Source organism: Henckelia pumila, chromosome 4 (assembly GCF_033568475.1).
Source record: "Henckelia pumila isolate YLH828 chromosome 4, ASM3356847v2, whole genome shotgun sequence".
Taxonomy (NCBI): Eukaryota; Viridiplantae; Streptophyta; class Magnoliopsida; order Lamiales; family Gesneriaceae; genus Henckelia; species Henckelia pumila.
The window spans coordinates 10,341,080-10,364,939 of record NC_133123.1 but is presented as its reverse complement, the minus strand read 5'-3'; the positions used below and the strand labels follow the sequence as shown (position 1 = coordinate 10,364,939).

Genomic DNA, 23,860 nt, shown 5'->3' with positions numbered 1-23,860 from the left:
TATTCAAGATTCTATTTCCAACCATAAAAAATAAAATCCAGTTTTCCATTAAAAGCAGGTAACTCTAAACATGAGTGACAAAATAATAGATCATTTAAACAGTAATGCGCAAAAGCACGAATATTGTAGGAACAAACAAAAAATGAAACCAAAATCCTTGAAAGCTAAAAGGTGTCCATACTGGAGGTTAAGCCACTATCGTTCCAATCCCTTAAGCTTGAGCCTTGTCGTGCTTGAGAGGCTTCACCACTTCCCAAGTGAAATCGGGGTCATCACGGCCAAAGTGGCCATAAGCAGCAGTCTTCAAGAATCTGTTACCGGAACCCCTCTTCAGATCCAGGTTGATAGAAATCATACCAGGCCTGAAATCAAAGTTCTCCTTCACAATATTCAGAATTTCTTTGTCTGGGATCTTTCCAGTCCCGTACGTGTCTACAAACACCGACAAGGGCTCCGGCACACCAATGGCATAAGAAACCTGAACAATGCACCTTCTAGCAAGTCCCCCCGCCACAATGCTCTTGGCAGCTTGCCTGACAATGTATGCACCACTCCTGTCAACCTTAGTCGGGTCCTTCCCCGAAAAAGCACCGCCTCCGTGAGCTCCCCACCCTCCGTAGGTGTCGATGATGATCTTGCGACCTGTGAGACCAGCATCACCATGGGGGCCACCGATGACGAATCGGCCTGAAGGGTTGAGGTGGAAGATGGTCTTCTCGTCGAGGTACTTGTCGGGGATGACAGGCTTGATGACATGCTCCTTCAGGTCGGCGGCGATCTCGTCGTTGGTCACCGTCTCATCATGCTGAGTCGAGATCAGGACGGTGTGGACACGGATGGGAACCATCGCACCATTCTCGTTGTAGTACTCGACTGTCACTTGGGTTTTACCATCGGGCCTCAACCATGGGCAAGTACCATCCTTTCGGACCTCGGTGAGACGAGCGCCGAGCTTGGTGGCAAGAACATGGCTGAGGGGCATCAATTCAGGAGTCTCGTCTGTGGCATAGCCAAACATATGGCCCTGATCACCAGCACCAATCTCCTCAGGTCGCTTGGTGAGATGACCGTGGACACCCTGAGCAATATCAGGACTCTGCTGCTCGATGTTCACGAGAACCTTGCAGTTGTCAGCATCCAAACCGACATCATCGGACACAAATCCGATGGCACGGCAAGTGTCGCGGACAATTTTCTCGTAGTCGATGTTGGCCTTGGTGGTGATCTCACCGAACACCATGACCATATTAGTCTTGGTGCAAGTCTCGCAAGCAACTTTGCTCTCGGGATCCTGGGCAAGGCAGGCATCAAGAACCGCATCGGAGATCTGGTCGCAGAGCTTGTCGGGGTGCCCCTCGTTCACCGACTCCGATGTGAACAAGAATGTTTCCATCTCTTTCACCCTACACAACATGCATACAGATAAGCAAATTTGTAGGTAAAAAATGAAAATGCAGATTCTGCTAAATCATTTCTCCCCCGGATCATCACTCACACTCCATCGAACATTGGATTTAATCAAGAAACTCGTAGATCTGGATTTCTACCTTTTATTTACTTTTTTATTACAGCATTACAAATACATACTTAGATTTCCAAGAGCTGAAAAGTGAAAACCCATCAAAACCCAACATCCCAAAACCACAAGACACAAAAAGATTGTCTTTTTCCAAGAAAAAACGAGATCTAAAGGACTCTAACATGTCTCCATTATCAGCAAATGAAAGAAAACCCAAGTAAAATTATATCGACAATTACAAAGACAGAAACTAAAAGATCATACCTCGGATTGAAATGGGAGGTGAAAAAGGGCAGAGACGAAGAGAAGAAGAGTGGAAAGCTGTGCGAAGATAGGCGGAGATTGGTAAAATATATAGAGACCAAACAGCGTCCCCTTTGGATGGAATCTCAGTGTAGATTCATCCGCTGAACATGGTGGCTGAGTTGGATACAGCTCGCTTACTCGTTTCCTTTTAGTTATACAAATTTGAAAATCAACTCTATTACTAATTCAATGTTTCAAAATTAGTCAATTATTAGAAATTATTTTTTTAATTATATAACTAAACATTTTTGTGTTATTTGTTCTAAACATATTTTAAAAATTAAACGATTAACGTAAAAAAAAATGTAAACACTTAACAATGCCATACATAATGGACATCGACATAGTTCCAAAAAAATTTAAAAAATGGAGTATAAACATGAGCCAGCATCGTTGGTTCCTATTACCGCAAATCAAGATTAATCAATTACAATTCAGAGAACAAATAATTTTTTTTGTTTATTTTCATGGGTCATAGCCTAATTTCATTATCTATCTAGACTCTAGTCCATCTAAGAAAGGATTAACGGCTCGAATTTTATTATTTATATGCTAATTTTTTTAATAAATGTACTAAACTTAGAGCTAAGCGTACAATAGGATGCAAGTCTATCAAACTTTAAGGTCAATTATCAATTACATTTCAAACACTTTCCGAGAACTTGGCAAAAGTTTCCCTCATGACCCCTTACGTCTCTTATGTTTATTCGTGATACAAATGTCAACCAACAAAACTTGTTTTTTTAAAAGGGTTGATTCTGAAAGGGATCTCATCCCACATGATTTAGAGGTCCATTAACTCATGCGAAAGTTAAATCGAGGGGTGTGCACGAGCGGCAGAGACCTGAGTGAGAGAGCAACATGGTCAATTCCCATAAGATACCCCACAACTATTTTTTGCGAGTTGAAGTGCTAGATAACCACCCGGATTTGTTGTACGACTCCTCTCATTTTACCTTCGAAAAAGATTTTTTTTGTAACCCTTAAATATATAATTTCATGAAAATGAATGATCCGTTTACTGGTTAAAATTCGATTCCTCTCACTAATATTTTCTTATACGAACTTGTCACAAATGATTAGTCCAGTGCATTTTACCTAACTTATAACATGATTTATAGGCTATTGTAATAATATGAGAATTTATTCAATAAATATTGAAAAATAACGACGACGAGTTTCATCTATCATCGAAACAAAAAAGTAGGAGAGGGTGAAACCATCTCACTTGATAAAGTTCCTTGCATCAATTTAAAATTACAAAAACTGTATTGCCTGGATCCCACGTAGATTTTACAAGCTACTAGTCCTCGTATACGTACGAGCATTCTGTTTGTGTCTAGTCTATTTTGTTTACAAGTATATTCTGGTAAAAAAAAAAAAATTGAACTTAAATGGAAAACCAAAAAATAAAATTTAAAAAAGATGTTCAAAAAAGAAAATGCTTGGAAAGCGTCCAAAGAGTGACAACGCAATGACACCCACAAGGGAATCGCGGTCACCGACGCCCTCCCACGTTACTTGGCCCGCGTCGTGGATGGACATGATGTTAACATATCACCACACATTTTAATAATAATAATAATAAATTATTATTATTATTATTATGAAATATAGTTATTGTTAACGTGACAAAACGTTAATCTTGCTAGTTGATTATTTTCTAAAAAACAATGTTAGATGTAAAATATAAGTTATTTATTATTTTTTCTTTTCTATTTTTTTTTAATGATATGGGAGCCTACATTGTTACTTTTTCGATGCGCATTGGGTAAACCCTTAGTCGGGTGAATAAAATTTAGAAAGTCACGTGCAATAATTTATTCCGAGAAGGTATCGATAGAGGAATCGAACTCCTGATCATCGAGCGGTCCTAAAGAAAATGATGTCCCGATCGAAGCTTAAAATATGAGATTTCATATACTAACTTGAAAAGTTAAATACAACTAAACTATACGAAATTATCCTTCGTATTTCACAATAATGAATTATCCTGAAAAAATCATAATAAACTATTAAAAAATTCACAATTCAAGTGTAAATTTAATTTATAAGCAGTTAATTTTTCCATTCAAAGTTAAATTCAACAAAAACCACAATTTTCAAACTTAGGTTTCAAAATTTGTGTCCTCAATCCACGAATTTTAAATTATTACATGAAATTAACAACGCATACTGTTGGAACGCTGTTCCTGGATCTGTGTGATCCGGCACCCAAGGCAGCGGAAGTTTTATGATCTGGAACAATTTCAGATCTATGGATGCCAGATCCTTTGTGATTAAAACAATTGAGTAAAATAATAATAACAATTATAATTTTACCTCTTCAAGCTATGACTTGATCTATGGACTCCAACAAGTTAAATCTGCTCTTGTTGTAAATCCCAGGAACTGAAGTTTGGATCAACTCCTTAATCAAGTCCACGAATAGAAAACTAAACCCTCTGATAGATTGCACTGGAAAATCACAGACTGAATTCTCTCACGAAAGAGAGAAGGGATTTTCGAATTCCTAGCTTGGAATAATCTTATTTTCGAAAATCCCATCATGTACTATATATAATTTCTGTACTGGACTAACTTATATGTCTAATGGGACACTAACACCTTAGGGCCCATTAGTCATAACTTAAGCCCAACAAGCCAAGCCTGTTATTATAGAAATTAATATAAAATTCATCATGACTCCGATTGATAAACTGATTTCACCAATGTGCACATAAACCATTTTTGCACCTTTTAAAGTCAAGATAATTTTTCTGAATCCGAATTAAGTGATTTCAAAAAATGTCCATCCCTATGTCATTTTAGGAAACCTTACTCCCTTTGCTTTATTATGAGAAGTCCAACTTCTTTGTCGCTAAATTTAACTCTTTAAATTTAACTATCTCAACGGGGATTAGAAATCCATTACTTGTGTGACCCTCATTGGTTCAGGGATACAACTAGCCGTGGGTTCACAACTCCTTGTGACTCGGAACATCATTTCCGGCTTACCCATCGAATCATGGTATGAGCGCCTAACAACATCGCCCCATGATTCCCTAGGTATCACTGATAGCGCTTGCAAGAACCAGTAAGTTTTGGTTAGCGTACAGTACGGTCCCTTCATCCAAATATCTCGATTGAATCAACAACCATTGGTATATCGAGAGTTGTTAGAGATTCGATAACTATGCAATACATCTGAGATCAAATAGTGACATCGCATATGCAACTAGGAAACCGCGTAACCTAAAGCATATCAAATACTCTGGCCAGAGATTTGTCACACTAATATCTCCTCAGATCACATAGGATATCCACTCCCGTAGGTGTGAGGTGAATCCTTGACAACCAATCATTGACTCATATACGTGTCGTGACTGCACCCAATCTCGACGCCTGATGACCCTCACGGAGTCGGTAAACGAGTCAAAGTACAGTACTAGCATATAGAGTCTTCATGATATTTCAAGTAGTAAGGACTAATGGTGTACAACCAAAACCGCAAACTTCATCCACTCGATAAGTGATAACCGGCCACTTGGAAAGTCCTAGTAGGGTAGTTCGATCATTCATCCAATAATATCCATTCGCATGCTTTGAACATCTCCATGTTCCTTACCAATGAAACGTGGTACTCGGCATCGCAAATGCTAGTCTCAATCTCGAGCGATCCTTATCCTTATTACGGACGGCCCAAATCGAGTAGGAACGGTTTAGAATATACAGTGACTATAAGATGTGTTTCATGATAGTGTTCTCTCTCACATCACTATCTCATCTTACTTGCACTATAGTATATTCAAGGTCTTTATCAAAACAACAATATTATATTACCATATAACGATATGAAGAAAGATAAAAAATACGCCTTTAAATAATGTAAATTGTATTAAACAAAGATTGTTTACATAAAGAGACTCTCAAAGCCCTTAGCCACAAGTTGACTAGCGGGGCATCCACTCTTTCAATTAACATCTAACGTGAAATCAAATTAAATCGAACAACTAATTAATCAAAATTTAGCGCATCTGGAGGCAGAGATACATCATTCGAACAACTCAAACTAAAAATTCAAGACTAGAAATGTCGATGATCATTGAGGACGACGAGGGACGACGGTTGATGACAAGCAACACCAAAATAAGAGGTAAAACGGAGCTAAGATTGAACATATATGTTTAAGGACAGATTTATAGTAGGATGTGCATGAGTATTATATTTTTTGAATTTTTGATAATAAAAATTATGATATAATAATTTTTTTAATAATTGATTGTGTTGTGAAAAAGTAAAAATTTATGATAAAAAGTAAAAATTTCAAAACTCAAAATATATCAAACTCTACATTTTATAAAATTGTGATTTTCTACCCAAATGGAGAGACCTATGTATAGATCTCATTTGAAAATAATTTCAAAAATTAAATACATCATTATTCATTACTTACATCATCAGTCACACACTTAATATTCAACATTCAATTATAATAATATATTTTCAACATATTGTACATTATTAATACATAATATCATTTTTAAATAAATAAGGACCCCACCCTGTTTTGAAAGAGACAACCTTAATTGTCCATTTGTCAAAAGCTTACCTACATAATTCATCAACTCATACATTTCTTTGGTGGCAAAGTCATATATTTTAAAATTACAAAAATATCTCAATAGAGATATTTTCTTGAATGCAATTGAGATAATTTAATAATTTTAAAAAAAGACTTAACAACATATATAAAATTCATTATACATATAACATAACTCATTTTCCAAATATGAAATTAAATGTGTTGATCATAGTATTGGTAAATCGATAAACATTCTTGTTTTAAAAAAAAAATTGGCAGTGTTTTCAAAATGTGCGCATCATGTTGGCGCATAGGGCATTAGATCCGGCACGTAACATGCGGCTGAGATTATGTACCCATTCGACGTCAACAGGCAGGCCGGCATGGGCTTGCATGTAAATGATTGATATTTTATTTTAATTAATTAAATTATAAAATAATCTTGGATAAATCATCTTTAAATCATCTTTATAATTCTTAATCTTTGATATATATATATATATATAATTAGTTCCTAAATCCTACCTACCAATGAACATAATAAGCTCATTTAATTTTTTTTAATGAATTAATCAATATAGACCTAGGATATTGAAGTCCATGAGATAAATGTTAAGCTCAGCTTATCTCAACCCTATATTTATTGGATACACCCCTACGATGACTAAATATTAAAAAATAATAGAAAACTATTTACACCTTATTTCTTGACGGGATTTGGTTTAAGATAAATAATCATGTGTCACCAAAATAATAAATCGGATGTGAGACTGACATTGATATTTTATGAAAAAGAATCTTAACATTTTGTAAATAAATCTATGACCATTGATTTATGCATACACACTAATGACACCCTGCAAACCTTTGTGCAGAGCTTTCGAGGGGTCAGCTCAACTTTTTTTTTTTTTTTTTTAATTTAAAGTTTTTTCAAGGAATTAACACGAACATTTAAATAATTTTTTTTATTTATTTTAAATTTAAAGTTCTTTCAAGGAATTAACATGAACGTTTAAATAAATTTGATCCTTCAAGTGTCTCATTCAATTTTTGCTCATACTACCGCCGTTGGAAGTTGGAACCTAGCCGATCAACCAAAACCCGAGGTCACGCCCCATGGCATCTCATATTAATAATGAGATTAAAAAATCTATTCTTAGATATAAGAATATATACCGATAATCATGGCATACGCGCGACACATGTTCACAAAATATAAAAATTATAAAATAATAAAATCGATTGTGATTTTTTTTTGAATTTTTGTGTTTTTTGATGATTTTGTAGTTTGTTGCAAGGAAAAAAATTGGAAATGGATTTGCACAAAAAGATTTTTTAATGTTTATCCAAACACATTCTTCTTATTTAATCACATTTTCAAAATTACAGCTCCAAACGAATCCGAATTCATATCTCGTCAACCGTTTTTTTTTTTTTTTTAACTGCATAATTTTTAACATTGCTGGAAATAGTACAAGACATTTTTCCTCGTCTTTTAGTGGCTAAACATAGCCATAGCTGGCCTTCGTATGTATTTATCCCTGAAAATACATATTTGATCGGAAGTGGCACAGGCAATTGATCGTGAATGACGGCGGACGGCGTTCCGGCGACCGCCGGCGGTGAAACGCAGGCTTACAGCGAGTCATGGTACTGGGATAATCGCTATGCACAGGATTCTACCCCCTTCGATTGGTACCAAAAATACTCTTCCCTCGCTCCTCTCATCCGCCACTACATTCCCCGTCCCCACCGCGTTCTCGTCGTTGGCTGCGGAAATTCCGGTATTTCCCCCATTTTACACCTTTAATACTCGTTTCTCTACTTCGTGTGCGTAAATGTTTGCTAGTTGTGGGAGCTGATCTCACATTGTGAACGATATGTTTTCCCTAATCTTTTTGAAATTGTAAACAAAGTCTGATTTTTTCATCGAATTTGCTTTGGATCACTGGTATATGCTCGTTTCTGAGTCAATCTTTGGATGGATATCTCAAGTGCATCCAAATTTGGTATCTGTGTCATCAACACTAGAACTAATTATTCGTTTTGTTTTTAATTGAAAGTGTGATCGTGTTGCTTATTTGCTTGTGACCATCTTGATGTTTGCACCAGCTACGCCTAAGAGAGCAAATCTCGAGTTGGATCAATCAACTATTACTGAACATTATTCCATTTAGAAGAATTGGTGGTTATGTCCAAATTTGATGTTGACAAGCTCCTTTCATCTCGTTTAAAAAAGAAAGAAAAAAAAAAGACGAGCTCTTTTCATCTTAATTATGCATTGCTGCCGCCTTTTGTTATTTAAAAAAGTTATTTTCGCCATCAGATTTCTATTACAGCGTGAAATGGTGATCAAAATAGTTTATAGATTCCAAAATGAAATGGTTTCAGCTGTGACAATTAGCACGTTGGTATATGAACAAATCAGACAAGCGAAGACGCGCGGTGACATAATTTAACAGCTAAAATTGCATTAGTCATAAAGCATGTGCACATATGAACCATCAAAGTAAAATTACTGAAACGGTAATTTTTTTGCTATGATATGCCATGTATTTCTTCGTAATAAAGTCTAGCCAGTATGTCAAACTACCACATTACATTGGAGACGCCATGACCAATCTTTAATAATGCTTTGGAACAGACTATGCCTTTGCTATTGAAGTCAGTAATTTGTGTTCAAGTAAAAAGTTGTGCTATTTGTGAGCCATGCAAAGCTAGCAACATAATATTTCTTTGTGATTTGTAGTTAAAATTTGTTATCTGATTACTATGGTTTCCTTCTGCAGCCTTTAGTGAAAGCATGGTTGACGATGGATACCACGAGGTCGTCAACATCGATTCATCCTTTGTGGTGATTCAAGCCATGAAAGAGAAGTATTCCAATCACCCAAAGCTGAAATGTATCGTTCGTTACATAAAGAATAAAATTGTATCACAATTAGAATTTCATCCTAGATATTAAGTATTAGGAAATAATCATAACGCTGTCAGACATATGCTATTCATGATGTATAAAGTACATAGTTCAGGCACCATTTCCTTAATGTCTGAGCAGATATGAAAATGGATGTCTGCGACATGAGTCCTATTGATGCAAATTCCTTCGACGCTGTTGTTGATAAAGGTACTCCATTATATCTGCCGGTTTCTGAAACAATCCACTTCATAACAGTTTCTGATACTTTTGAATATTCTTCCAGGGACACTGGACTCTCTCTTGGTGAGTAATGCGTCACATTACATGTATCTATGAGAGATTGGGAAATATTTTTTCCTTTTTCCTTCAACTTTGCATTTGGGTATTTATACATTTTCAAGGCTAAAGAATGGACGGAGAATTTCCTGAGCACAACGCAAATCAAAGATACAAAACATCAAACTTACACAATATCGATCTAAGATATCTAGACAATCTGAAAGATTCTGCAACATATCACGATATCCATGATTTCCGACAGTATCCTTCGTAAGCTGATTGTTATATTATTTTTATTTCTCCCTGTAGTGTGGTCAAAACTCCCGGCAAAATGCCAGTATGATGCTTGAAGAAGTTTACAGGTATTATGAACATTTTTTGTAGTTTGTTTGTTACCGCTTCTTCCTCACTTTCATCCAAATCAAAGTGGTTGGTTATAATTACAGGGTTCTCAAGGAGAAAGGAGTATATATCCTGGTAATGTAATCGCCCTTATACATATGTAATCTTATTTTACTTATCTGGTCGGCTGTTTCTTTTGTCATTAAAAAGTCGGGTATTTAGGTGCTTGAGCAACAAACATACCATGTGCAATTGAACAGCATCAGATTTTTTGTCCCGTTATCATTGCCTTCTTAAATCTTGTTTCTGCTTTGTGTCTATTCCTATTCCTTACTGAGGTTTACATGAATTGCAGATTACATATGGTTCACCTGTATATCGACTTTCATTGTTGAGAAATTCATGCTCGTGGGCAATTAAACTCCACACAATAGGTTTGCTGAATTTTTATTGTGGTCTTGGTTATTTTATTAGCTTCAAGATTTATCTGAATTATGTGCTCCTGTTCTCCAAATTATTATATTCACAAGTTTGTTCATGGAGCATTCATTTCATTGCATGCAGAGAAACTTGCATCTGGAAACAGCTCAGATGATCAGAACAAGGATCTGACGGTTCCAATTCCATTAGATACGAAGGGAGAGACTGCCCTTGGAAAGAACAATGATGTTCATTATATATATGTATGCATTAAGGTTAGAATTAGTTGTCAATCTTTGTTACATTAGACTGATGAACATATTTTATGTTGTCATTCTTCTGGTGGACTGCTTTGACCTTTACCCTCATTGTTTTCAGGATAACCACTACCCCGAGAAACGTATCGAATCCTTGAAACAATGAAACCTGTTCAGCAATTTATGTATCTATATATATGAAGTATCATCATTGGTACCCTCCCACCCTCATTTCCTGATTATTTAATTGTTTTTGTTACTAATACTGTAATACATTGCACACTAGTTTATGTAGCTGGTACTCGTATCATTTAATTTGTTATTCAGGAGAGGTTGTGGAAGCTGGCTTAAATCAACTGCTGGTTAGTGATTTGAATGAAACAATTGTATCTGCCATCATCTATGAATTGTCATGCTAATCGATATCTCTCATGATGTTTGTTTTAATCTATTTGAAAGACAGTATTTTAGTGGCAGCCTATTTTATGAGCAATGCACATAGTAATATGGAAAATGTTTTACCTCATTTCAACACGAGACGTTTTTTGGTCTATCCGCATTGTAGTAACATCATCACACCAGTAGTAAATGATTAAACTCAACTATAGGTGTGAATTATGCAGTTGTTTGGACACTTTCGGCCAAATGAGTCAGGAATTAGAGTGTATAACTTCGAAGATTGAAGATTACAAGCAAGAGACATTTCTGAATGCATGCAACACTCGTTCAACTACTTACAAATCAATGTAACATGACTTTCAGAGACAGGAAAAAGAAAATTTTAAGCTTTCACTTACCTTCAGAGACATAGGAAAGCTTTCACTTTCCTGGCACATTGCCTCTACAGATGCCTCTGCAGATGGATTAGGTTAAGCCTACTAAATCACCAATCAATGACCGATGTAATTTTTTTTTATCTTCCATACATTGAAGATCAACACACAAAGTAATCTTCTGCTCCGTATCCATAGACAATTGTCGAACTTTCTTTCTTTTTCTTTTTTGACAATAGTACTGCATCAAAACATGATTTTTCTCAGTACGTATAGCCAACATCTACCTAAACCTTTTTTCTTTACTACGGCTTTCCAGTTTGTTCTCGGGTCTATGATACTGAGCAAATTCATTGTTGATCCTTGAAAGAACTTTCTGTGAACGTGCCAACCTCTCGTCAAGATCTAACTCAAATGGCCACCTCAACAAGCTATTTGTTTGCTGTTGATTACCGTGTTGGCCATCTTGCATCCTGAATAGCTTCTTCACCATTTCATCTAATTCGGTAACCTTCTTCTGTAGATTATTCTTGTCCATCTGCAAAAATATTGAGACAAAAGTTTAGTCTCATCGCATCATTTGACAACATTATAGTGACGTATTGTGATCCGGATACATCAGTGGCAAAACCAGAGTATTCATTTGGGGAGGTGTGAAATTAGACAATATAAGATTAGAAAATTGTATGTGGACATTAGAAAATTTAAGAGGGAAACCCCTTGTCGACTCTCATCCTCTCCCCCATAACTAAGATACTAGTGCCCCTTGGCATGTGATGCGTGCATTTTGCAGTTTGCGTTTGACAATTTTATTAGGATATGATACTCATGGATTATATACGAAAATTGTAAAATTGTATAACAAATACACACCAGCAAAGTTATATAACAAATATTATGAAGGGTGTTAATTGTAAACAAACTTTGGTGTCACACTGAATTGACTTATTGTGATGTGCTCAGTTTAATAATATGATAATATAAATATAGCACCCCATGTACCTTCAACATGTCGTTTTGTGCAATCAACATCTGATCTCGTTGTTGTAGTTGTTCCAGCATAATCTGCAAACCAAGTTGGTCTGCTTTGCTTTTATTGACTTCTATAATACATCTGTGGAAAAATATCAAATCAACCTTATCAATGTTATGGTCACATCAACACTAAAAACAAGGTAAAAATGGAGCGTTTCAGAAGGATTCAAACAGCATGTTTCACCTTTCTTTATCTTCATGTAATTCATTAATATGTCTCCTCAGGTTGACAATTTCTTGCTCCTATTGACAGGAAATATACATGTGAACCATGAAGCTATATCTTTAAGAAAAGTGAAAGTAAAAATACCGTACCATCACAGCAAATTCTCGTCTCTGATGTTGAGCCTCCTTAATAAGCTTTTGAAGTTGATGTTGGTCAACTATGTTCTGTAACAAAAATCTTGAGAAATATGCAAACGGTTCTATTGATAAAAGAAAACATGGATCATCATTTTGCATGGGCCTGAACTCACGGCGTAATTGGTTATGTCCAGCTTAACACTGAGTAAATCCCTGATGACATCATGTGTCATGCTTTCTGCTGTGGCCAGTCTGGTATTCAGCACACATACCTGAATCGGTATACATTAGTGGCTATCATGTTAACGTACAAATTACAGGAAAGTAATTTCCGAAAAAATGGAACGCATGAAAGGGTTTATCAAGACTAACACCCAAAAATCATTTTACAGCATCCCAAACCATCAGGATAAGACACAAAGTCCCACAGGCTACCCTATAGTAAAGGGAACATAGCTAAAACTGCATCAGCTAAAAAAGTAATCTGCTACTTAAGTAAATATCTTGTACTAAATCAAACTGTACAGATATCACTTCATGATCTTAAAGTTAAGACATGCGTTGATTGAAGTCAGCCATTATTGAATATCTTTCACAAGTCACAAAAGCATGTTTGACGTCTAGTGAATAGTCAAACTAAAACAGAATTACATGCGCAACATGTATTTACCTCTTTATGCCTACTGGCTACCAGTGCCTCAAGCTCTTCAATATGGAGCCTAGCATTTGACAGCTCCCGATCCTTTTCTTGATTCACTTGCTGGACCAAACTAGCAATGCATCTGAATGGTGAACTAGAACCCCTTGTTTTTGTTGAAATTTTATCGGCACTTTCTACAGTTGGTGCAACAGATACAAACAAATCTGGTTTAACTTCGCGAACCATTGCTTCCAAGTTCTTGTACTGTTCATAATACAGAATGTGGTTGCTTGTAATTGACATGATTAGAATTGAATAAGTATAAAATAACAGCCAAATTAGATATAATTTTTTGTTGTCCATTGATTATATCAAATACAATTTACCACGCGGACGCCAATAAAAAATTATAATTTTTTAACTCTCTTCTCCCTTGCAGTAAATATTCCACCTTCATTTTTCATCACTCAGAAACTTTGATATCATACAGTGAGTTCTAGGCCACTATTTTGTTCCAAGTTGAAACAGCACCAAGCATGTTGACTTCAATTTCAATTTTAAAAAACTACTGTCAACCCCAAAAGAGGATCCTCAGGATAAATGTTCCCAACAGCATTCAGAAGCGTGAAAAAAAATTGAAAAAATCAGGAGTGAAATAGATATTCCCAAAAGGAATCCAATCCCTAGATTATTTAACCATTAATACTTGGGATACAATCAAGGACAGGATAAATGTACTCATCTACTCAATTCTGTACATGAAGTCAGGAGTGAAATCCTAAGTTCCAATAAGAACTAACTCAGATAAGGTTTATGATGAATTTATTTACCTTCTGTTGATATTGTGATGCCTGTGCTTCAGCATGCAATACAAGTTCAGAGATATAATCTTTGAATTGATTGATCTGAATGATAAAACACACAGTTTACATTAGAATATAACGAAAATTTAACAGTATAGATTGCCTAATCAAAGCTAATCATAACCAAACCTTGTGAGCTTGTTCATCATTCATCTCTTCAAGAAATTTTATTCGGGAATGAGCTTCATTAACTTCCAATGCTTTGATGTGCAATTTCCTGAAAAAAGAATAATATGAGTACTTGAAATGATTTTGAAGGTGGAATAATAATATGCAGAAAAAATCACAGATGTTATGCACCTTGAAAGCTGATCTTCGAGCACAGCCGAATTTGTGCTATCTGATTGCATGCTTTCTGTAAAATCCTCAACTGTTGATAATCTGCGTCTAAGTGCTTGAAGTTCCAATTCTAGTGTATCTTTTGTTGTGCAATGTTTTTGTATCTCTTCCTCCATTTCGTGTACCTTAATTGTGTTAATACATACGCAATATTGACATAAGCAATTCTTCAACGGGTAGTATAACATCAAAACACAACATTACGAAATTATCCCTAAGAGTTCAAGAAAATGAGAATGCAGCGTGGTTTTCTAGAAAAGAGCACTAAAGAAACTTACTTTTTTCTCTAAAACATTTATGGTGCGTTCAAGCTCCTCGACAGATCGTTCTAAAATCTTGACTTCCTCTTCCTTTTGCTCAGCATACATTCTACTTCCCTCCGACTCCTGTGGAATTCAGTTTGAATTCAGAAGTATACTGAATCAACCCAACAATCTCAAAAAGGTACCCAAAATGACATACCTGACGGGCTTCTGCAGCTATAGCTTGGTTCTCATCAGCTAATGCACATGCCATATCGAGCCTATCTTGCAAAGAGCAGAGTCTTTCAAAAAGTTGGTCTTTCTCTGCAGTCACTCTTGTTAAAGATTTTTCAACATCTTCCGTTGAAGACACTAAATGTTTCTCCAGCGATGAAGATAAACGAATAATTTCTTTTTCCAAACATTTGATAGCTTCTCTTTGCTCTTCTACCAGATGCTCTGCCTCAGAGTTTTTCAGGTAAAGATCCTTCAAAAAAACTTTTAATTCCACATTTTGCTCAGACAAAACATTCGACATTTCTATTGCCTGATCTAATTCAGATTTTGAGTTAAATAGAGCTAGCTCAGCTTCAGCCATTCGGTCTTCAAGTTTCGCATTCTTTACTTGCATGTCATCAATCTGAACTCTTTTGATCTGTAGTTCATTCTGAACTTCATTTGATGCAACAATTAATTTTTCAATTTCACCCTTAATGTCTTTCCTGTGGGAGGCTAATTCTTGTAGCAAGCTGAAGTCAAAAAGTAACCCTTTCAGTAAGATATCTTTTCGTTCCAGCTCTCTCTTGAGTTCAGAGTTTTTATTTCCAGTGTCACTATTGAGTGGGTCGAACTCTTTAATTTCTGTTTCCAACTTATCTTCAATACGATCTCCTTCACTTTGACATTTAATGGAATGAGAAGTAGCGTTGTCATCCCAACTTACATTACTAATTCCATGTTTATTTGTACTTAAAGAATGTTCTTGGAGTGGGGATCTATCAGCATAGATAATTTTGTTAATTCCTCCGAATCTGTGAATGTACTCCCCCATTTGGCACTGTAAGACAAGCATGCTGATATCGCTCTGTAATGCTTTGCAAAACAAGGCATCCAACCATGATCTAGAGCTGCAGAAGAGAGATCGTGTCTCTTCAACAACTGGATTGATATCACTGCATGCTGATAACTTCAAAGCTGTTTGCATTTGAATGAAAAATTCTTCAAGCGAAGACAAGATATTAGCTATTTCTATGAAGCTAAACTGGATCTGATCTCGCAGTACTTCATTTTCTCCATCTTTCAGAAGTGTACCGAATTTTAGCCGTTTTATCTCTTCAATCAAGTTTTCTTTATCTGCCATCAATTCCTCTCCTGATTGTTTCCACATTGCGGTCATCATATTTGCCTTTTCATTTGCTTTTAGCATTGCCTTTAATATATAATCAGCTTCTTCCATAGTTTCATAAGCCTTTTCAATTTTGGTAAAGAAGTTAGCAGTAGGATGCATATAGCCTTCATCTGCCAACTGCATCTAACACAATTTCGTGATGAAATAAAGCATGAAAAAAAGTGAACGCATTATATTTTGAAGCATGCATAAAAACACACGATGTTGTCTTACCTCTCCCAATTTTTGGCCGGCGCTCTCGACTCTTCGGCTAGTCTGTTGATCATGTACATCTCCTAGTTGCTTAAAGCTGTTCTCTGTTGCATCCTGATTAGACAAGTTTAAAACCTCAGCAGCACAACCCTGCTTTTTTTCATGAACAGAAACTGCCATGAACTCCTTCAACTTCCCAAAAGTTTTGCATGCTTTTGTGAATTCCTTCCTGGAAAGTAAACATGCAGTATTATGGCTAACATGTGTTACTTCATCAGACCTTGGGTCAAGAGTTGGTTCAGTTGGTTTGTTTCCACATCCATATTGATTGCTTGAAGAAGACTTATCCCCATCACCTGCACTTTGAACTGAAGCATCAGAGCATGAATTTGAACAATCAGGGGTCCATCCATCCATCTCTGCCAAAGATTCTGTTGAATCATCTGATTTGTTAGAGCACTCTAATTCCTCTCCACTTGAAGAATTTTCAGACATCTGATACTTAGTAAGCACAACTGTTGCACCCTTCAAGGAGTATAGTTTTTGTTCCATTTGCAGCACATTTTTTTGCGCATCTTCCAAACTCTTTTGCAGTAGCAGAATAGTTTGTTCTTTTTCAACACAAATTTTAGCAGCTCTCTCAACATGTTCACTGACCCAACCGTTGGCACTATGAAAGGAATGAGAAATACTTGTTATTTGGCGAGCGGCATCTCCTAGGGATCTAGAACCATCAATGAGAAAGGTGGTTAGCTCCAATGTTGCACTTTCCCACTTTGAACGGACATATTTTAGTTCTTCCTCCTTATCTGATATGTTGTTTTCAAGATTTAAATTCTGTTGAGTCAAGGAGCATAACCGCATTTGAAAGTCCTTCTGGAGTCTATCCATCTCTTCTTGTAAATGTATTATAGCTTTGGTTGCCTCCAATTCAACTTCATTTTGAATTAATTTATTTTCGCAATCCTTAGATAGCCGTGTTGTATGCTCTTTTATGTATTGTTCATTAAGTATTTGCGCTTCCTTGAGTTCCCCATACAACTCATCCAACTTAGCTTGCAAAGTCATAATGCCAGTGGCTTCGTTGCCATCAATTGCAGCATTTGGATAATTATTTCCTGAACCAGAAATTTCTTGGTGATAGCCCTTGCATTTGTCCTTGAGTTCTCTCATCATAATTTCCCCATTCTCCTGTGTTTCCATCACCTTCTCATTGACTCGAAGCACAAACTCCGGTTCTTTATTCAGCTGGAAATGCCCCAATTTCAAGTCATCCATCGGCTGTTTGTGGACATTGTCACTGTTCAAGTTTATATTCTGACCATGTGCATTATGATAAACTTCATCATATTGATCGTTGCTGGAAGTAGCCTCATCGACTAAATTTTTACTCGGTAAACTATTCTCAATCTGCAACATAGCTAGAAATTATCATGGAGATGCAGCAAAAAGAATGATTTGGCCAAAATGTTCATTTTCCTCAATTATTGTGATTAAAAGGAAAATTTATCACCTATGATCTACTTGCTTCATTTGCATTGTAAGTCACACTACCTACTATAAAATGAGCACCACTCATGACCATTGTATTTTCATTCATATGTTATGCAAATAAGTGCATATAATTTGTCCTTACCGAGTCGAAAGTATTTTGGTTGCAGGTCATACTATTTCCAAGTTGTAGTTGTAATTCATCAACTTCCCTGAAAAGCAGAATGTAGATTATAATAATTAGTTTACTCAATCAGGACTTTATTTGATAAGATAAATTGTTTAGAGTAGATATTAGGATGTACATACTCATTGAATAAATATACGACTATTGATTGCTCACTATTCTACATAGAATATCATCAGAAAGAACAACAATTGACAAAATATACCTACAGGACCAGATATTACTAGTAAATTTGATTATGATTTAACAAAAAAAAAAAAAACAAAAACCATAAGTTCGGATTCAATGATAATGGTCCTACTTCTATTATAAAGAGAGTAACATTTCATAGAAAGTGGGGCTATTGCTTTCTTAATAGTGTAAAATAGGGGGCAGGCTAAAGGAAGTACGATAATGGTTCACACATTGAAATATATTGTTGGTATTATAAAGTATTTGCATGTAGTACGAATGATAGGACTGGCAAACAAGTTGTCTGGTGATGAAGGTCGGTCAACCAGTAGAGGTTGGTAAAAAAAGAGGTGAAGATGAACAACAAACAAAGCATGAAAATTATGCTATTGACCAAATTTTGCTCGTCCAACACAAGATGCTGGCAGGCCAGAGCGTAGTTTGTTTGCAGAGTATGCATTATATATCAGAGGTGCATTTATTTAACCCAAGTACATTCATAGTGGGATTCAACATTAGATTCCCGGCAAAAGTTTATCACACACAAAAATATATTAAACTGATTTTTTATTCAGAATATGCAATGTGTTTGTTAAACTGTTTAATCTATCTTGCAACCTAAACTTATCCATGCATGACAAATGAGGCAAACAGAAAAACAACTTCGAAATAATAATAGTAAAATAAATTCTTATCTGAAACTATTATTAGCTTCCTTAAATGGCTGAAGAAAACTAACACAATAAGATTATTCAAGAGAAGGATTCATAATAAAGATCAACAGAACTCATTAACAAGAAAGGGAGGAAGACGAGTGTTATCAACGCTCAACAGTCAAGATACTTCAATGGTTTAAATATAGTGTTGTTCAAATCTGGAGAGTGTGTATGGGCATGAAGCTTGAGTCAGGCAGATTCACCTAATTAGTTCGGTATTCATTTCCTTGCACCTTTGCAACTCTCTTTCAACTTCAAGTCCCTGTGTTTTTGTGCAAATCTAAAATCAGGGACAGCCATAAAAAACCAAAATAAAGCAATTTGTAGAGTTGCAATATGATTAACCTATTTTACCTTTGTTGAAAGGTACTGTTGGTTTGCAAAACTTTTATCGACTTCGAGTAGTTCTAAAAGCTTCATATATGTGGGACGAGTAGAAAAATATCAACGTGGATTCAGCCTCAGGTGAATTTGAACTTGTATCATGCAATAATTTCACCATACCTGACTGTGTAATCCAGATATTTCATCAAGCAATCTTTCTCTCTCTCCTTGTTCAAAGAAATCTTGATACCTGTAATAATGGAAAATGATCGATCTTTAAAGGGTATAAACTGAGCCTACCAAAATATTGAATATGCATTCATAATTGTTACAGTCGAATTTGCTCTCGCAGTCTGAAATTCTCCAGTTGCAATCGATCTACTTCTGGATTTCTATCAAATTTTTCTTGAAGCTGCTTAATTTCTTCTCGCAAAGCATTGTTTTCAGCCTGATAAAATTTATCAGCACAGACTGGCCCATCCAACAATGATTCCAACTGTTGTATCTTTTCATCTCGGAGTATGAGCATCATTTTGGTATGCTGAGCTTCTTCTTTTTGCTGATGAACCTTCCAACAGATTTTAAACTGTCATCTATCTAGAGAATCAAAGTGAAGGCATAAGAGGACTAGAATGTGGACTTGACAAACCAAATTATTCATCCGTTCAATTTCAACTTTCTGTCTTTTGACTTCCATCTCGGTCAACTTTTCTCGATGCAGTGCACCACTTAAGGTATCTTCCAAGTATTTCATCTGCTACAGAATTTATTTGGTGAAACTGTGTGATTGTCAACTGTGTTGGAACAAAGTTCATCTTGGAGTTGATTGATACCTTCCTAATTTCTCCCTTTGGAATATTGTGCTCGCCATTCACATTGGTTTCGTCAAATGTCTCATACCTTCCAGGACAGTAACCCAGGCTAAATTTTTCAGAATCTGGAGCAAAATCTAGAGGTTTCAATGAAGTTTGTTGATGCTTCGTCAGGAATGACAACTGACCCTGTTTATGTAATAAATGGACAAATTAATAGCTTCATGGTGCCACAGATTACATGTGAATACTCATGTAACAAATTTCCACCTTTAATTGCTGGATTTGGCGCTGCAATGCAATGACATCCCCTGAAGCATCTTCATTTATTTTAGCCTGAAATCAAACAAGGAATTAGTAAAGAATGGCATAAAAAGCTTCATCTTTCCACTGAAAATAAGCTCAATCAAATCTATACATTATTCTGAATAAGCTTGGCACGTTGTGCAAATTTCAAAGTGCTTAAAGTCTCGTACGCGGAGCTGTAAAATAAAAAGGAAATTGTGATAAGAAATTTTTTTCGAAAAGGCCCACTGGACTCATCCATTCAAAACTGATATAATTTCTATACCAGGTAGATGGGCTGATATTTGCAATTATTGTTGTTTTTGAATTTCCACCCAGAGAGTCCTGCATCCATAGAGTCGTATATCACAACAAAACATACACATCAACTGAAGCTCATGAAAAGAATGCTTGCTATCTGAAAGTAGTCATCAAAAACTTGATATTTAGTTTACTGACCTGAAGAAGAAATGTTAGCCTAGAGTCTCTGTAAGGTACATGTCGATGTTTCCCATTGGCCAGATCCACTAGAGACATTATTACCATTCTAAAGGTACGATTAATGAAAAAAATCAGAATATCGACCGTAGAAAACTCCTATACAGCATCACTATGGCTCAGCTAAACAAACAAGCAATAAACTCAACTGAGGAAAGTTTCTTCAGGATGCAATAATGGATTGACATAGTTACCTCTGCAACATCAATGAAACCAAAATATATCCACAACTGAAGCAACATAACACATTTTACTGAATTGGCACAGTTCTCCATGCTTCAATCGTATACATCTCTTTAATCGCCAAGATGACGAGTTGTTTGTTTGTTTGAAATATTATGATCTAAACAGCATCTTGTTTGTTTAGAATCTTAACAATCTAACATTTCAGGATCCGCTTGTCCTATAGATGTTTGAAATTTGAATGCATATTAATTTCTAGTCATGAACTCTGTGAATCTGACAACAACTAGGTAAACTAACCTTAAGGGAAGCAGAAGGTTATAACATGCAATAGTTCCCAAAAACCAGGAGGGACGTTGAAGGCATAAGAGAAGAAGATAGTATTCGGCCATTCGCATACACTTCACAATATCCATTCAGAAAAACCAAAAGGAAAATTTGATGGCGGAATTAAACTTGGAATGAATTCAGAAACTTCTACCCAAGAGTTGAAAGGGACTTGTTTATATTTGCAGCTTCTTTCAAACGATCTCCTTCTGCCCCAGAGCTTTTCTGCCTGTCAATATCAAAATTTCATGTGATTACTGTCTCCAAACAAAGATCTGTTCATGACACGAGCTGTTACCTCTCAGAACCAGCAAGATCTACTAGATTCAATCTTCCAAACCTAAGGTGGACCATGGAATCTTTCTCCCAGCTGCTCTCAATTATGCAAGTGAAGACACTGTGGGATCGGCTGCTCTCACTGTTCATATGAGTTGCTGCTATTTTCCTATTTGCAGCACCCTATGCAAGGTAAAGGAATAGCCAAGTATTTTTCAAAATAATGAATGATTAAAAATTAATATTCGAGAAATATTCAATTTTGAGCATCACCTGTTGCAAAAGTTTGAGAACTTCATTCGCTGTTCTGACACTATGCTCGGTAAGGTTTTCAACATATACCCCTTTCTTCGAATCTTCTCTGAGCTATGTTAATTGACAGACAGTAGAAAAATTCGGTACTTTAAAATTTAACAATGCACTGACTTCAGGTTGAGTTCATTGGTATAAATTTAAATTACCTGGAGATTAGTTGACAAAGGCTCGAGAAGGTCCGTTATTTGCTCATTATAAATCTCTAGAAAAGAACATTTGCAGCTATAGGTTAATCTCTCACTCTTCCTGTCCTCTTCTTCCTTAAAGACGGCCACAAGGGGTATTTACCAACCAGGAAAAAGTATAAGGTTCACCAAATGTGTAAGTATCATCACTGTCTCACCTTTGTAATCCTCGTGAATAGGTACTCGAAAATGCGGTAAGTAATGCCACGATCAGAACTGAGCTTTTCATTCATCTTATCAGTTTCACCCATCATAGTATAGGTCTTTCCACTACCGGTCTGCAATAAATTTTAATGAGTTTATGATTAATCAAGACTGACTTATAATCATTGTCCAACAACAAAACGTCTCAATTATGTCCACCTGTCCATAAGCAAACATGCAGCTGTTATACCCAGACATGCAATTGTCCACCATGGGCAATCCCACAACTCTGAATAGCTTTTCCTGAACAAATTTGGTCAAGCAATTTCTCGTAAATTTCAAAAGATTATCAATTGAAGTTAACAGTCGCTGCGATGTATAGCAACATATAAAAAAAGTAATAAAGAGATGGGCACCTGTGATGTACTTTCACAAGCAATGTGATCAAATGTAAATCTGGTTTCGGGATGACCTATCCAAACTACTGACTGTGAACTCTCTTGCCTCACGCATCTCCCGTACCCTTGTGAAACAATTTCGTTATTATTCAATGGTCTAATCCGAATCAAAACCTGCATTAAACAACAAAGAATAAGCAAACACCAAATGGTTTTAAAAAAAAAAACAAAAACAAAAACCAAGAAGAAGAAGAAAGAAAGAAAGAAAGAAAGAAAGAAAGGAGGTAAATTGGAGAGCCCTGGCCCCTGAACTTGGTACTTCCAAACGGTGCAACAACATCAGCAAATAATAATATCACCGTATGAATAGAGAATACATCTTAAAACTGACCTGCACATTATGATTCTCCCAAAACCCGGGGTTCTCATCAAGCTCAAATTGTGGAACCTGAACAGGTAACTGTTCCGGATTTGAGACTGAAATCCTCCTAGAAACCCGCGGGCAAACCTCTCCTCTTCCTCCTACACTGCCTAATTGACACGGCACCCTTGTGAGCGTACCACCAGTCGAAGCAGAACCGATGTTGGAAAACTTAAGCCCACTTCTAACTTGAGGAGTAGTTTGAGCTGAACTGGGTTCAGAATGAACAACTTTACATTTAGTGTAACCCTTGGGAGTTTTCGGAAATGAAGATATCAGCTCAGTTTCCGCAATGGCCTCAAATCTTTTGCTGCCAATGGACGTGGATGATTCCGGTTTCTCTTTAACATGATGCTGAACAAATTGACTGTGGATTCCTGATTGAAATTGAGACGGGTCGGGGATTGAATTAAGAGGAGCTCTTGATGGAGTCGACTGCATTTGATTCGATGGGATTTCGTATTCGTTTTCACTTGCTAGACATTGCGGACGAGTCGAAGAACCGTCGTTGGACATGGTTGAAGCTCTGATTGGGGATGGGTGGCGACAAAGGAGCATAAATTACAGGGAAATTTCTTGAAATTAACGTATGGAAGTTGAAGATGGATTTATGGTTATGGGGAATGGAGCGGAAACTCCATTGACAGAGAAGTGCAGAGCCCACCAGAAATTCAAATTTGAAATGGGAGATGGTGTATTTTATTGCACTAGGCCCCTAGGGTTTT

General features: G+C 36.2%; 3 protein-coding genes across 9 annotated transcripts; 1 reads left to right on the top strand and 2 right to left on the bottom strand.

Moving 5' to 3' along the window:
- Positions 1 to 24: 24 nt before the first annotated feature.
- On the bottom strand, positions 25 to 1,940 carry LOC140894647 (S-adenosylmethionine synthase 2). Its single transcript, XM_073303212.1, has 2 exons — positions 1,784 to 1,940; positions 25 to 1,403 (listed from the first exon to the last, which is right to left on the bottom strand). The coding sequence occupies exon 2, from the start codon at positions 1,391 to 1,393 to the stop codon at positions 212 to 214; it is 1,182 nt and encodes a 393-aa protein (XP_073159313.1). The 5' UTR covers positions 1,394 to 1,403; positions 1,784 to 1,940; the 3' UTR covers positions 25 to 211.
- A 5,903-nt stretch (positions 1,941 to 7,843) lies between these two features.
- LOC140859998 (uncharacterized) lies at positions 7,844 to 12,839 on the top strand. 6 transcript variants are annotated; one of them, XR_012143573.1, is made up of 11 exons: positions 7,844 to 8,173; positions 9,179 to 9,292; positions 9,448 to 9,516; positions 9,593 to 9,612; positions 9,898 to 9,950; positions 10,035 to 10,065; positions 10,286 to 10,364; positions 10,495 to 10,625; positions 10,729 to 10,821; positions 12,431 to 12,555; positions 12,669 to 12,839. XR_012143573.1 is itself a non-coding variant. In XM_073262717.1 (10 exons), exons 1-9 carry the CDS (start codon positions 7,978 to 7,980, stop codon positions 10,771 to 10,773), a joined length of 738 nt encoding a protein of 245 aa, XP_073118818.1. In that variant the 5' UTR covers positions 7,844 to 7,977; the 3' UTR covers positions 10,774 to 10,821; positions 12,669 to 12,835. The 6 variants fall into 6 exon arrangements, 3 of the variants coding, with proteins under 3 accessions (XP_073118818.1, XP_073118817.1, XP_073118815.1); XR_012143572.1 differs by having other exon boundaries at positions 7,845 to 8,173; positions 10,729 to 10,969; positions 12,669 to 12,838; XM_073262717.1 differs by lacking the exon at positions 12,431 to 12,555 and having other exon boundaries at positions 12,669 to 12,835.
- LOC140859997 (kinesin-like protein KIN-12C) lies at positions 11,656 to 23,783 on the bottom strand. Of its 2 annotated transcripts, none has more exons than XM_073262712.1 (31): positions 23,106 to 23,783; positions 22,733 to 22,888; positions 22,536 to 22,619; positions 22,331 to 22,450; positions 22,134 to 22,247; positions 21,946 to 22,038; positions 21,695 to 21,855; positions 21,551 to 21,625; positions 20,848 to 20,935; positions 20,675 to 20,733; positions 20,522 to 20,585; positions 20,374 to 20,439; positions 20,125 to 20,292; positions 19,941 to 20,048; positions 19,624 to 19,859; positions 19,472 to 19,541; positions 19,322 to 19,381; positions 19,171 to 19,229; positions 18,039 to 18,105; positions 16,424 to 17,812; positions 15,023 to 16,333; positions 14,839 to 14,946; positions 14,522 to 14,685; positions 14,351 to 14,438; positions 14,189 to 14,263; positions 13,389 to 13,622; positions 12,892 to 12,990; positions 12,731 to 12,805; positions 12,600 to 12,658; positions 12,383 to 12,494; positions 11,656 to 11,918 (listed from the first exon to the last, which is right to left on the bottom strand). In XM_073262712.1, exons 1-31 carry the CDS (start codon positions 23,691 to 23,693, stop codon positions 11,664 to 11,666), a joined length of 6,405 nt encoding a protein of 2,134 aa, XP_073118813.1. In that variant the 5' UTR covers positions 23,694 to 23,783; the 3' UTR covers positions 11,656 to 11,663. The 2 variants fall into 2 exon arrangements, with proteins under 2 accessions (XP_073118813.1, XP_073118814.1); XM_073262713.1 differs by having other exon boundaries at positions 15,023 to 16,327.
- Positions 23,784 to 23,860: the final 77 nt, after the last annotated feature.